Source organism: Camelus bactrianus, chromosome 23 (assembly GCF_048773025.1).
Source record: "Camelus bactrianus isolate YW-2024 breed Bactrian camel chromosome 23, ASM4877302v1, whole genome shotgun sequence".
Taxonomy (NCBI): domain Eukaryota; kingdom Metazoa; phylum Chordata; class Mammalia; order Artiodactyla; family Camelidae; genus Camelus; species Camelus bactrianus.
Window position 1 is genome coordinate 38,206,308 of NC_133561.1, and position 15,389 is coordinate 38,221,696.

Here is a 15,389-nt window from a genome sequence, read left to right on the forward strand (position 1 = left end):
AGTGGAAGCACAAGTTGAGAGGGGAAGGACTATGGTAGATCCTTTTTATATTTTTCATGGTGAGTTATTTTTATATTCCTATGTGAAGCAGTTGGATGGTGGGGATGAACACAGTGCTATAGATGAAATTGGCAGGTTCTGATTCCACTGCTTGTTCTGCAACTAACTCACTGTGTGACTTCATGAGTTATCTCAGCCCAAGTTCTTGTTTCCTCATTAATATAACCTATGAAATAATGTATGCAATCACATGTGGTAAGAATGAGCTGAAATGAAGTTGAGATAGGTAGTTTGTTCTTTTCTAACAGTTTTATTGCGGTATACCTGATGTACAATACATAGTTTATATTTAAAGTATAAAATTTAATATATTTTAATATATATATATGCCCAGGAAACCATCATCATAATCAACATAGTAAGCTAATCCACCTTCCCTCAAAGTTTCCTTATGCCCCTTGGTAGTCCCTCCTTCCTGCTCCTTTTCCCACACACCTGTACCCCGGCAGTCACTGATCTATTTGTCACTATTGACTAGCATGCAGTTTCTAGATTTTTAGAAATGGAATCATATAAGGTACTCCTGTTTTGAGTTTCATCCCTTGTGTTGCAAGTATCAACTGTCAAGAGGTTTCCAAAGTGTTTGCACTATTTGACATTCCCACCAACAAGGATGAAATTTTCAGTCCTTCCATTTCCTTGTCAACGATCAGGATGACCCACATGTTTTTAATTTTAACCATTCTAACAAACGTGTAGGAATATCTCAGTTAGCAATAACCATTCTAATAAAAGTGTAGCAATAAATTTAATTTGTGTGCTCCTAATATGAATGATGAGAGCATTTTCATACATTTATTAGTCATTCATACATCTTCTTTGGTGGAGTGTCTGTTTAAACATTTGGCCCATTCTTTTGGGGTTATTTTCTTATTATTAAATTTAAAATTTTTCCTATATTGTGGTTACAAGTTCTTTATGAGAACTGTATTTTTTCAAATAATTTTCCCAAGGTTTGTTTTTTCATTCTCTGTTTCCTAATTGACCTAAGGTATGATGGAATGATGCACACATTCACAATATATTAAAAAAGAATTGAATAGGGATAAATATAAGTACTTTACAAATTATAAACTTTCAGACAAATGTATGGTTTTGATTATCCACTTTTAGAGCAGCTTCTCTGTTGCAGGTGCTTGGGTTCTGTGCAGAAACTTAAGGATGGGGGCACCACTATCAATCATCCCAGGATTTAAGATAGCCACGCCCCCATGAAAGATGCATTATACTACTCTGCTTTCTTGTCTTAAGCAGTAAGCCAATTAGAGAAGACACAGCATGACTTCTTCTTTCAGTTTAGGTAGAGGATGCTACTTATTTCTAACTTACTCCATGTTTGGGTTTGGTTTGATTGGGTTTGGTTTGGTTTTGCTCACTTCCTTCTTAGAATTCTTCAATGGACCAGATATCCCTCCAATCAAAGAGAAAAAAAGTTTACCAAATCCATGCTTCTCTTGCCCACAGAGTTGGATAACACTTTCTCTATTTCTTCTGAGACAGGGACCCTTCAGTCTTAACCCCAAACTGAGCTGTGCAATGATCTGTTGGCTAGGCAGTAAGACTGTCCAAAGACACAGCTGTGTCTTCACCCTGATTATGCTTCAGGCCAAACTTCTGGGTGTTTCTAAAGATCAGGGAAACCAGAGACTAATTCTGTGTCCATGCATAAAAGGCAAGGCAGAAAAAAGGACAGACACAAAAATAAAGATACATCAACTCCATCAAATCACACATTCACAGAAGACAATGAAGTGAAGCAGTCTATACTCAGACAGACCCAGCTCAGCTGTTTATTGGCTGTTGACTGTGCTAAAGTTACTTAGTATCTAGCCTTGTTCATTTCAGATATAAGATGGAGATAATGCTGGCATTTACTTAATAGATTTATAGTGAGGATGAAATTATATAATGTGTGAAAGCACTAAAAATTCTGGCATATAGTTCACATTCAGTTAATTCCTGGTTTTTTAAAAATTATTATTATTCACTACTCTTTGTAATATTTCTCACTCTCTGCTCCAAGTATTTCTCTTTCTGTGTGTGTGTGAATGTGTGTGTGAGTGATATGTTACATGTTAAGACCCCTGTGTCTTTCCTTTTTTATGTGTGCCTATCTGCAGTGAGAGTTAATGTTTATCCATTATCTGCTTTGTTTTAGAAAGAAGAAAGAAGACACTCAAAACTGTTATTCTTTACTAATTAATTATAGAGATAATTGCACAGATCAGGTCAAACATTTGGTACCATGTGATAAATGACAACAGGGCACCAATTTCTTCAGAGAAATTGCTTATTTGACTGGATTGCTGGAGAAGACAAATGACCATCGCTCTTATCAAAGTCATTTGAGTTACCCTATGGGTCACAGAATCTAATTACTGGGAAGCTTTTTAAGAGTCACCCCAAATGATAAAGCAAACCGAGGCACACATAAAATTGGAAAGATGGATAAAGAAAACCACTCAGTGGTGACTGAGTTTATGGGCATCACTCAAGACCCTCAGCTGCAGATCATCTTCTTTGTGGTCTTCCTCTTGGTCCACCTGGTCAACGTGGTGGGGAATGTTGGTGTGATTACCCCGATCATAACAGACACCCAGCTTCACACACCCATGTACTTCTTCCTCTGCAACCTCTCCTTTGTCGACCCAGGCTGCTCCTCAGCCATTGCCCCCAGGATGCTGGCTGACTTCCTACCAAAGCACAGAATCATCTCCTTCTCCAGCTGTGCCACCCTGTTAGCTTTCTTTCTAGGTTTTGTGGATGCTGAGTGTTATGTCCTGGCTGCCATGGCCTATTACCATTTTGTGGCCATCTGTCAACCCCTCCACTACAGCACTTTCATGTCCAAGCGAGTCTGCTTGGCTCTTCATGCTGGGTTCCTACCTGGCTGGTCTTGTGAGTTTAGTCACCCACACTTCCCTCACCTTCAGTTTGAGTTACTGTGGTTCCAGTATCATCAACCACTTCTGCAAAATCCCACCTTTTCTAGCCCTCTCTTGCTCAGACACCTACATCAGCGAGATCTTGCTCTTCAGTCTGTGTGGCTTCATTGAATTCAGCACCGTCCTCATCACCTTCATCTCCTATGCCTTCATCCTCATCGCCATCATCAGAATGCGCTCCGCTGAAGGAGACCTGTGGGTCTCACCTCACTGGCGTCACACTTTTTTATGGCACAGTCATGTTCATGTACCTGAGGTCAACATCCAGCTACTTCCTGGATCAAGACAAGTGGGCCTCTGTGTTCTACACTGTTATCATCCCCATGTTGAATCCTTTGATCTACAGTTTATGAAACAAGGATGTGAAAGCTGCTTTCAAAGAACTAATTAGAAAAAAACCTCAATAAAACAAAAAAGGGGAAAATCTGTTATTGCCACATGTAAAAAATAGTGGTAGATAGGTGGTGGCAGAAGGTGGAAAATGCAAATAACTTTCCAATAAACACTACTCAATGTACCAGCTACCTGCTTCATCAACCTTATTTTTTTTTTAACTGAGGTAGAGTTGATGTATCATATTGCATAATTTTTAAGTATACTGCATAGTGATTCAAAAATTTTAAAGGTTATACTTCATTTTTAGTTATTATAAAATGTTGGCTGTATTCCTTGTGCTGTGCAATATGTCCTTATAGCTTCTTACTCTGCTTTGTTACATTCATTAGTTGTATTTTTAGATTCCACATATAAGTGATATCATACAGTCTTTGCCTTTCTCTGTCTGACTTATTTCACTAAGCATAACACCCTGCAAGTCAATCTTAAATTCTGGAGGGTTTTCAGGAAACTTTAACTCTATGGTGTGAAGCAAATATAAATTAGTATTTCTGAAAGTCATGCAGAGCAAGATGTATTAGTTAATTTTTATTTTTAAATTAAAATTGGCTCACGTGTTGATAAGAAATGGAGACAAGACTTGAAAAGGGCAATAGGTAGCTAATCACTCTAAAGCATATTTGTTTTCAGGGTCATGAGGAATGACAGACACAAATGTTGAAAAGATATTTACTATGAAAGGGAGTCAGAGAAAATTTAATTAAACACGTGGGAATGGGGCTGGTGTGAGTGGTGACTTAATGTATCCCAGAATCCTATCACTCATGTACTCAGCAAAAACTTACAAATGCTAGATTTGTGCCTCCAGAGGACACAAACTTAAGACACACCTGTGCCAATGACAGGAATTCGATGTGCTTCCAGTTACTCTGTTATCTCTCAGAAGCTGCTGCCACCAATACAATCAGGAGACACGCAAAGCCCAAGAATAACAGCTGAGATTAGGCTCTGCTAACTAAGTGTGTGAGTATTGACAGCATCCTTTTTTTTCTGTCCTCAGTTTTCCCTTATGTCAGGTGGTTGGTTCCACCTAATAATCACTGGACCCTTTGGTATATTCTAAAGGGGTGGGCATCTCATTTTTGTCCACCTCGCATACCGACCTCCTCCCAGCCCTCAGGGAAGCCCTAGGATTCTAGGACTGTGGAACTTTTTGTAAGAAAGATATAGTTTAGATCCATCCCTAAGGCTAATTTTAGCAAGACTGTAATGTCTACAGGACTGATTGTCCTGATCAATCCCCAATCTCCCCTATGCCTTTCTCTCCCCCTCTTCTAATCTCAATTAAACCCTAGCCTTTTCTATGGCAGCTAAGCATCTTCATGCTTTCCACCATCATCCCCAGGCCCTTCTCAAAGCATAGTTTCGTTAACCCTGATGTATCAATGACAACAGAGGAGGACATAACTCCTCTTTGCATGGTCTCAAGGCTATAAATCTTGAATTAAAAAACAGGACTGCCAGGTATCAGCAGCAGGTAAAGGCAGCAGACTGAGATCTGAGGAGAGCTAAGGTTTTCTCAGATGTGCTGAAATTCCATCACACCATCTGTTTCAAATACTGACATTTAATAATGTTTTTGTCTCAGCCTTTCCTCTCGTGCAGTATAGTCAAGGGTCAGGGAAATGCAGTGGCTGCCCTGAAGTATAAGAGCAACCTCATTCATCATGAAAGGTACTAAAGAGTTTTAGAGATAAAAGACTCAGGATTCACCACACTTTCTAGTGGGTGTCATTATATATGAGTTGAAATTGACCTGGTTCAAAATCACTCAGTCATATTATGAATTCCTAAAAACATCCCTGATGTCACATTATGGAGAAAGTAAAGGGCTTAATAGACAGGTGTGGAGTGGGCAGTCCTGAAATAGTCCAGAGATTTAGTCTTCAGGTTTTCAGGTTTTTTAAAAATATAATCCAATGTGTAAATCTATATGCTGTGTGAAAAACAAAAAATTAGGGTAGGACTTTCCTTTTTCATTAACTACAAACCAAGTAGTCTATGTCCTAATTGAAAGGGCAGTTGCCTCAGGATAAGGAAGATCTTTGAATCCCACTTCTGTATCTCTACTCACTGACCTCGTTGCTAAAGGACTACTTTTTTTTTTCTTAATTTATTGTTGTATCCAGTCAATAAACAAAACACTTTAAATCTGTTTAGGTTCTTACCACAATCATTAGATATAGGTATTATTCTCATTTTAAAGATGATAAAACTGACATAGAAAAGTCAACAACAAACTTGTCAAAGTTAAGTAGTAAAACCAAAAACTGACCCAGGGGCTGCACTCTCCACTCTGACTTATGACAAAACTCAGGCTTTGGACTATTTAGAAAGAAGCCCTCACTCAGATTCTGCTCTCTCTTTCTGTAGGACCTTGGGCAAGTTACTTAATCTCTATAAGCCTAAATTTCATCTTACAAATGGGAATAACTTACTTTTTAAGATTTTTCAAATGATATGCTGTAATCCTTGTAAAGAATCTGTCACATAAGAGACATTTAATAAACAGTAGCTCCTTCTATTTTTCCTTCATTTACATCTTAACTATCTGTCATCTTGGGTCAATGTGTTGTCATAAAATGAGGAAGCTTTTTTCCCCCATGTAATTGGTTTTAGAAGAACAAATATCAACTTAAAATGACAAGAGAAAAATGGATGGAAGTTGGATCACGTTAGTCTTTGTCCCAGTCCTGCCAGTAATCATGTCGGATAAGTCCCATAATGTCTCTGTACTTTAATCTATTCATCAATGAAATAAGGGATATTATTTACACCTCATCTGTCCTTTTGGTTTGCTCAAATAAGCGGTAAATAAATGTCTGATGTTTGAAAAGGCCTGAATTCTCCTTTATACATTAAAAACTTTAGCCAGTACTAAAAACATAGCAAAAGTAGACATTTCAATCATACTCTCTACAAATAGACTGCAAAAATCTTATGAACTGCTGTTTTCTCTAATCAGAAATGAGCTGGTAACTACTGCACTAGGAGTTATAAAAGGCAAAAATCAGTGCAGATGTGGTTAAGATGGAAGGGATCAGAATGAGAAAAAGCTGAAATTAAATTCTGCTTTTTCCACACTCAAGAAAAATCTCAGGTGACATTTTTTTAAACAATCTGTGTTTAAGACTTAAGACTTGGTGGGTAGATTTATAGATGTAGATGTAGATATCAATGCAGATATAGATGTTCTGTCTTTACTGAGTTGACATGCATAGGGAGATAAATTAAATGCAAATATCATGTATTACAGGAAAACAAAACAATAAATATGAGAAGAGGACTGCAGACAAAGTGCTGTGGGAAGTCACACCTGAAAGGCAGCACCTCCTCTTGGGAGATCAGGGAATTTTATGGAGGAGGGGGCATGTGAGTTGTTTTTGAAGAAAGATCCAGAAATTAAACAGGAAAGAAAACCAATAGGGAATGCCAGAAGGAAGAAACATAGTGAAGAAAGGTACAGAGGCTGGAAACCGTGGGACTGTTCCATGGGCCATTTTGGCCAGCTGTCCAGTGGGAAAGTTTGATGGTGAAGCTGGAATGCAGCTCAAGATCTGGCACCAATTTAAGGACAAGGGAATTTGTAACTTGGGGAGTAGGGAGTTTATCACTCATGAATTCTGGAGACGATTCCTCTTTGCTCCCTGAAGTCCTTTCACATATCCATCCACAGAAAGACCTTTGGAGAAACCAGTGTAGCAACACAGCCTTTAGGTGGGTAAATCCAAGTAGACATTGGCTACTTCAGATAGGTTTAGTGGCATAAGATGGTATGCTTTTCTTAATAAAACTTGAATAAAACTCTTACCTTTAGCCATAATTATGTGTGGTCTTCTCCCAGGGGAGGAATGTAAGCTGAAGTCTCTCCCTTCAATTTCTGCCATAGAGAGGCTACCTGGAATAATTAGGGTCTAAGATTCCTTGTCCTATTCCACAGTTACCCCTATTCCCTAACACATAAGCTATAAAATTGCCAAAGTCCTTTGCTTGGCACTCCAAGTCCTCTTCCTTAAACACTGCATGGTATTATTTCTCCCTGATCTCTTTGTGCAACAAATTCTCCTATAAAACTATTTCTTGAATGGTCTTGACATTTTTCTACCTCTGTATTTTTACCAGTTCTCTCCTCTTTCTACTCCCTGCTTCCCTGATTATCCCAACTCCATGTCTCAGAACATCCAAACTTGGCTCTTCCTTCAAGGACCAGCTAAATACTACTCCTCCAGTTGCCCTCTTTCTCTGACCTACTGGGCTGGTAAAAAAAACTTACTCTTCTGAACAGCAAAATCATTTCATTTGTAACTTTCTTGTGATTGTGTGTGGATGTTATAGTTATGCACATACACGTGTAAATGCCTAAAATGCAGACACTGTGTGAGATGTACCTGGGTGTCCCTCTCACAACAATGAACACTTAAAGAATGTTTATGAAAAGAAAGGAGTGAGATGAAATGTTTGGTGTCTAGATTGCTTCAAACAACCAGACACCAAAAATGTGCAGCCAGTGAGGGGCTTTGGAAGCTGGTGTGTTGGTATCTGCGTGTTTAGCTCTGTTAGGGCAAAGTTAGTGAGAATAATGAGCCTTGTTCTGGAGACTGGAATGGGAGCCTATGATGAAATCAACACCATGAATGCCATCCATAGATGACATCTGAAATTCTACATTTTCAGCTTCATCTTAGTCATTTCCTTCCACATCCCACCTCCCAGAAGTTCAAGTTATGTGGAACTCAAGTACACCTTAAACTTCCTCCCTTTGCATACTTTCGCTTATACGAGTCTATGCTTCAAACACCACTAAACCACCTAGAAAACACGTTCTTCTGCTTTCTGTCACAAATCAACCATCACTTCTTCTAGAAATCATTCCTGAACTCACTTTCCAGGTTTTCCCATCTGTAAAATGATACCAGTAATGCCTACAACATGGGGTTTCTGTGAGAACTAACCAACAGAGTGTTACCATGGCCAATGGCCCCCTTGCTTAGGAGTTTTTGCTCATTGTCCTGGGATAAGTATCAACAGTGCTACATTTCACTCTCAAAAGTGCTCTAATCCAGATATTAAAATATGAGAAAATCCTAAGGCATGCATTTAAGCACTTTGGGGCTTAATTAATGGCAGCTGCCCTTTGGGCTAGATTCACACGTAAATCCGCTATAACATTAAAACATATGCCCCTTATGAGTATGATAACTCACTTCTGCTGAGCCCTAGTCCAGTGTTCTGTAAAACAGGGAAGTGTGCAACATGGTAGAAAGTGGCAGGCACAACTTGAACTGGGGAAGTGATTAGGGAAGCTTTGTAAGTGTCTGGCCCATGGTCGTGTTCAGTCTGATGTTTTGATTAGTCAGGACTTAGACGGTGTTGTGCTGTGAAGCACTTGATGGAAGACTCACATGGCCTGTGACTGTGGTGAGCTGATTCACAGCAAGTTCAAATAGCCTAAAAAGGCACTATTATAGGAATAAATGAAGGCAAGAGGTAAAAGAGATGATAGCAAAGAAGCAGTTCAGCTTTCAGATTATGCTGGAAGAATAGTACTAATGAGAAATAATTAGCTTCACTGGGACTTCCTTCCTTTTCAATATTTTACAATCCTCATACTTACTAACTGGAATGCTGAATTAGTGTTTTTCACTTTAAAGGGAAAGACACCCATTAGGAAAGCTGGTAACATAATGTATGGTTAGAGTGTTTTTTATATCCTCTATACCTACAATGATGACATTAAAACATTTCAATCTTGCATTATTGTCCTTAAAATTAATCAGCCACGTCCAAAAAATGAAAGCAATTTCCAAAGAAATTCTGACAGGTTTATAATATATAAATTTTATAATCAATTCATAATAAGTCTATTCTAGAGAGGATAGAGATATCTAGATAAAGACAGATGATTGATTGCTTGCTTTTTACATTTTAAGTCAATTCTAAGCCAGTGATGTCTACATTACTTATCTCATCAAGGAGACTTCATTTATGTATTTGCTGATTGTATACAACCTTTGTATGTAGTTAGAAGAAATGGTATTTAATTATTGGATATCTACAAGAGGAAATATATTCTTTTTATTTTATTCTAAATCATGAAATAAACAAGTTGGAAAATTTTAGGAATTGCTTATGTCTAATGTAACAATTTAGTCAAAGGCCATATTTAAGCTTATTAAGTAGACTAATATAAAGTTATATTTTCTATTCTCTTAATTTGAAGAATAATTCTTTTCTAAAGATACCACTGGTTGAAAAGCTTCAAAACACAGGAAATATTTGTTTCCACCCATTTGTGACACATATATGTATATCTTTCTCCCACACGGCATCCAGGAAAACCTCTCAAAAAAATAAGTGGTGTCATACCACCCTTCTTTTTAACACTTACACTTTGCTGAAAATACATCCCTGCTCCTGACCATAAGCAGCATTGCCCTGCATGGTGCATCTCCTGTCTGCCTCCCCAGACACACCTCCTGTTTCTCACTAGTTTCCTTTATCCCCTCAAATGAACAAACCATCTCACATTTCCAGTCTTTGTCCACAACCATGCTCCAAACAGAAGCTCCTCTCGATCTGACTCCTACCCCTCCTTCCTTTGTGTGCAGCCTCCTCAGAGAAGGTCATCCTTCCTATGGCTGTCACCACCCCTTGATAATCATGCCCCTTATTCCATTCAGTAAAATTTGTCAATGGAAGTGTGTATAGTATATGTTATTACAAATATCTATATATGAAGAAAGGAGTTATTTCTATTTTATTTGCAATTATAATCTATAGCCATTCAACAATGTGTAGTGAATGAATTAATTAATCTATTAATACTTGATCAAATCTTCCACTTCTGATCATTGCTATCCCCCTGTCCATACAATCAGCCTAAGACCACCGGGAATAAGCCTACAGTCACATAAAATCAGATTTATTGATCCATTGCAAAGAAAAATACCACATACTAGGATTTGGGGGGAAGGGTGGAGTTAAGATAAAATTTAAATGAAGCAACATTTTGAGAGATTCATTGCAAAGCAGGGCTATATATAAAGGGGTCAAAATTAGGTTTAAACCACAAAGTAGATGCAGGGTCCTGTCTCCTTGGAAACTACAAAACTAAGATCGATGCAGAATGTTGCAACCAAAGACCCTTATGTGAAGTTCTGCACCTGAGTTGAATGTTGAGAATGCTTCTCCCCGCCAAAGTGTTTTACATCCTTCAGGCAGGAGTAAGATGTTTCTTCTTACTGATATAATTTGAAGCAATTAATTTCAGAGAGTCTGTGATTTTAGAGAACCAAGATTTCTCAAGGAGTGAGAAATTAGTAGTCACTCAATAAAGGATGTTGTTCTGAAAGTTATGGTTTGCCCTTAGGGGAGACATGTTTCTTGTTGAGTCTGCAGCTGGAACCAAGTGTCTTTTATGAATGATAGGGCAGATGCTAACTGTCCCAGCTATTTTATATTCTATCATTTCATATTGGAAAGTCCATTATCTTAGGTTAACAGTTAACCTCAGTGTCACACTAAGAGCTGTCATGTCCTCTGTTTCACAACAGCTCTCCTTAAAGCTCCTTTTACATCTTGGTTCCTTAGACTGTAGATCAAGGGGTTGAGCATGGGTGTGACCACAGTATAGAACACCGCAATGATCTTGCCCCCAGCCCTGGAGGACTTTGACTGGGGTCTCATGTACATGAAGATGGCAGTTCCATAGAATAAGGCCACCACTGTCAGATGAGAAGCACAGGTGGATAGTGCCTTGTGCCTTCCAGAGGCTGATCGCATCCTGAGGACTGATAGAAGGATTCTGGCATAGGAAACAACAATAAGGAGGAAAGGAATGAAGACAATGATGACACTGAAGATAAAGACAACCATCTCAGTAACTGAGGTGTCAGTGCAAGCCAACCTCAGGATGGAAGGAACTTCACAAAAAAGGTGATTCAGGACATCGGGCCCACAGTAGGGCAAACTCAAAGTGAGGATGTTGATGACCATGGAACTCAGGAAACTACTGGACCAAGAAATGGCTGCCAACTGGATGCAGGTGCTCTGGCCCATAGTGAGAGTATAATGAAGGGGATGACAAATAGCTACATATCTGTCATAAGCCATGACACCAAGAAGAACACACTCAGTCATCCCAAAGGAGAGGGAGAAGAACATCTGAGTAGCACAGCTGGAGAAGTGGATGGTCCTTTTCCCCACCATGTTGGACAGCATTTGTGGGACATTGGTGGATGTATAGCAGATGTCCAGAAAGGATAAATTAGTGAGGAAGAAGTACATGGGGGTTTGGAGAAATGGTTCTATCTGGATAATAAGGATAATAATAACATTCCCCACCACTGTTAACAAATAGAACAATAACATAATAAAAAGAATGAGCCTTATCGTTGGCTGAGATGAGAGCCCCAGTAACACAAATTCAGTCACAGTGAAGTTTGTTTTTATCAGATTCATTTCTTGGTCACCTCCCTCTCATAGAACCATTCACTCACCTAAAGAAAAAAAATCAAATGCCCTATACGTCACAGTGCTGAAAATTCAAGATAAAAATAAGATAGCGAGGAGATTATATCTTGAGTATCTGAGTTGTACTATCTATTGAAGTATCTATTGAAGGGGATATTCCAAAAGAATATTCAAACTCAAACACTGATTAAATTAAACAGATATTCTAGTCTTTACTCTGAGGGGAGGCCCTCTTGGCTGCTCATAATCTTTTCAAATCATATGCATTCTTCAAAGCCTTGCTCACGCTCACCTATTCAGAAAGATCTGATTATGTCTTTGTTCTACACCCAACACAGAACAACTCAAGTAAAAGCCAAAAAAGACACTGTTTGATGTGCTGTTCACAAACCTAAAAATAAAGGCCAGAACATTGGCTTGCACTTCTGTATCACCCTGATGCAACTTTCTACTTTCTAGTGTTTAGACATCCTGAAGCCCTAAGAACAAAGACTGTGGACACCAACAACAAAACCCATGATGGGTCACACTAACTGCCAATTCTTCCAGCTTCACCACTTCCATGCAATGGGGGTCTTTGATGGGTTTATTATATTTACAATAAGAATAATGATGGAACCATTTTTTGAGGATTAAATTGAATAGTGTGTATAAAGAATTTAAGGCAATGCTTACACATAGGAAACAACCCACAAATAACAACTATTATTATAGCCCTAGTAACACACAGTATTCCTACCCTTAGCCAGAATTCACTTCTTTGATAAAAACCAATTCAGAGAAAAAAGATTATTAAAAAAGATCCAGACAAGTTACCAGGTCTAGTCACTGAGCACGTCTTAGCCCCCACCTTGTGATTGCTTATTTAGTTTAGGGGCAGAGTTAACGTGTTTGGTTAACTGGCTTTCAGCAGATGAAAACAGGAAGTTAGAAGGACATGGGGTGAGGAAGAGTCCTGGAGGCAGGCAGAGCTGTAAGGGCAAAAAGAAGCTCCCAATCATTCATACATTCATTTGTTCATTCTTTTTTCTTTCTTTCTTCTTTTTATAAACTATATTTTTGGTAATCTAGTATGTACCATATGCTGAGCCTGTTCTATTAAACACAACAGACATTTTGATACTCTCATAAAACCTCACAGTCCAGTGGGAAGCTGAGATGAAGGAAGCATTCTGATTCCTGAAGGAACAGGGACTCTTATGAAGAAGATATTTGAAGAACCAAGTAGATGCAGGTCATGAAAAAGACTACTTCATGCAAAGCATCATTTTTCAAATACTATTAATTTGCATATAATATATTTTAGACAGCTTCCTTATCTTTTGACTTAAACAGGGATTTTTGAATCAAATAAATCATGAACTGGTAAACTAAGTGATCTAAAATATGAAGTCCAGGAGTAAAGGAGGGATGAGCCTGGAGACAGGAGAGAGGAGTTAAGTCACAGTCCTGTTTACACCAAGGGTAGGAAGGAAGGGTGGTTACAGAACTCCCTTCCAGGCCCTCCAAACAATGGCTAGAAAGTCCTGCTGAAAATAATAACTGTTTTGGTAACATTTAGGGGTGATTATGATGACAGCAAGGGACATCCACAGTGAGTTTCTGAGTTGACAACAAGGCGGCACACCATCAGATCATGGGACTAGTGGGGAAGCACGCAGAATCTGGAGAGCTGAAATCACATGCCTAGTTCCACCACATGCCAGCTGGGAGGCTTTCCTTGCTCAAGTCACACGGCCAGTCTGTGCTTAACTTTCTTTATCTGCAGGAAGGGGGCAAGAGTGACATCCTCATACGCAGAGCTGATGGTCGAGGTAAATGAGGTAATACATGTGAAGCCCAATAACCTAAAACTAAAGATCCCTTTCATTAGGGGATCTTTGTTACATGTGCAGAACAGGAATTATTGGCACTCCTCATCCCCTCCCCAGGCCAATGATGGAGACACTAAGACTTTAAGACAGTAAACAACTTGTCCAAAATCACTTGAAAAATTTCTGAATATATATGCAAGCACCCACAATACATGTATATAATATATCTATATTTATATCTATAGTAGTAAAACCAGGACAAAAATAAAGTCTTGGTTCCAGAGGCATGCATGCTTATGTAGAATTTGTTCCCATGAAGGAACATAAATTTATTGGTTCAACATTTAAACACTCTGTAGTTTGATGACTCAATCAAAAAGATAGTCTCATGGTTTCTTCAAATGCACAGTTTCCTCAAAGAGCATTTTTAGCCACTTTACAGCTGAAACTCCTCAAAGCCAGCTTGACTCTATTCAATTGTCAGTTTTTCAGGATATAAATCTGTTTTTGTTTCTATAAGAACACACAGAACTTCATCTCCCTCATAAAGACAAGAGGAATAAAGACACATATGTAAATAAATATAATGCCCATAGTACAAAGCAAACCCACCAAATTAAATATGGGTTTGCAGAAGCCCTGGATGTTTTGTAATTACCAGTAGATTCTATATAATCATCTCAATCAAACAGGAATCACTGAGTAAACTGTACACCCTCCATTTCACTTCACAAGATGAAAGCCACTGTTGCCACATGCCTTCTTGTCTGTCTGGAAAACTCCTAATGAATATTTTACATACTAAGCATGCATGACATCCTCTTTGAAACTCTCCCTCATTTAACTCACCCAGAGTTAATCAGAGTCTCCTCTGCTGAACCACTTCCATCCTTTAACATACTCCATTGTTGCACATGTGGGTGTATGTGTATGTGAATAAAAATGTATTAGCCGATCTTGCCAATTGACTTTGGGTTTCTAGGGATCCTGTAGGTCTTATTTATATTTTTTGCATTCCTTAGTACATAGTAAGCACTCTGGACAAGGACAATCAGAATATAATTCTGACTCCACCGTTTCTCTGCTGGGTCAGTTTGTAAGTTTCCCAACTTCTCTAAGCCTCATTTTCTCACATGTGAAATGGGAACTCTATTAATCCACAGAATTATCTTGAGGATTACATTAGAAAGTACATCTAGTAATTTACCACAGTATCTGACACATAGTGAAAATATTATAGTAACAATATTACATAAATGTCACATTATGCAGTTTGCTAGAAATATACTTGTGCTCTAAGAGCAGAGGAATATTAGACACAATCACATCAGCAGTACTTGATGTATCACTGCAGAGGTGTTCAGAGCCTGCACAAACTCACACACTCCATATGCATATTTAGTATTGCCAAAGTTTGTGATTTCATTGGTTATCAGCTCATCAATCAATGAAACTTACTGTTTAAAAAATCAACGTAAGAACTAAGAAGTTTAAGGACTAAGAGTAAAGAGAGCATAGGGATGATTCTGCTCCCTCCCTTACTAAGGAAGAATAATTGGTAGGACTACCAGGAAGACCCTAAATATTTTTCTAATGAATCCACCTCTGAGTTATGAAAATATGCTAGAAAAGGGATGACCATTTGAAGAAAAATACCACTTACAGTGTTTATAAATTGCCAATGTTCATAGAAGCACTGTTT

At 38.4% G+C, this 15,389-nt stretch overlaps 1 protein-coding gene and 1 pseudogene across 1 annotated transcript; one reads left to right on the forward strand and one right to left on the reverse strand.

Moving 5' to 3' along the window:
* Nucleotides 1-2,504: 2,504 nt before the first annotated feature.
* On the forward strand, nt 2,505-3,412 carry LOC141574729 (olfactory receptor 5AR1-like; annotated as a pseudogene).
* A 7,519-nt stretch (nt 3,413-10,931) lies between these two features.
* LOC105080990 (olfactory receptor 2B8-like) lies at nt 10,932-11,861 on the reverse strand. The gene has a single exon (XM_010970113.2). It carries the CDS (start codon nt 11,859-11,861, stop codon nt 10,932-10,934), a length of 930 nt encoding a protein of 309 aa, XP_010968415.2.
* Between the last annotated feature and the right edge of the window lie 3,528 nt (nt 11,862-15,389).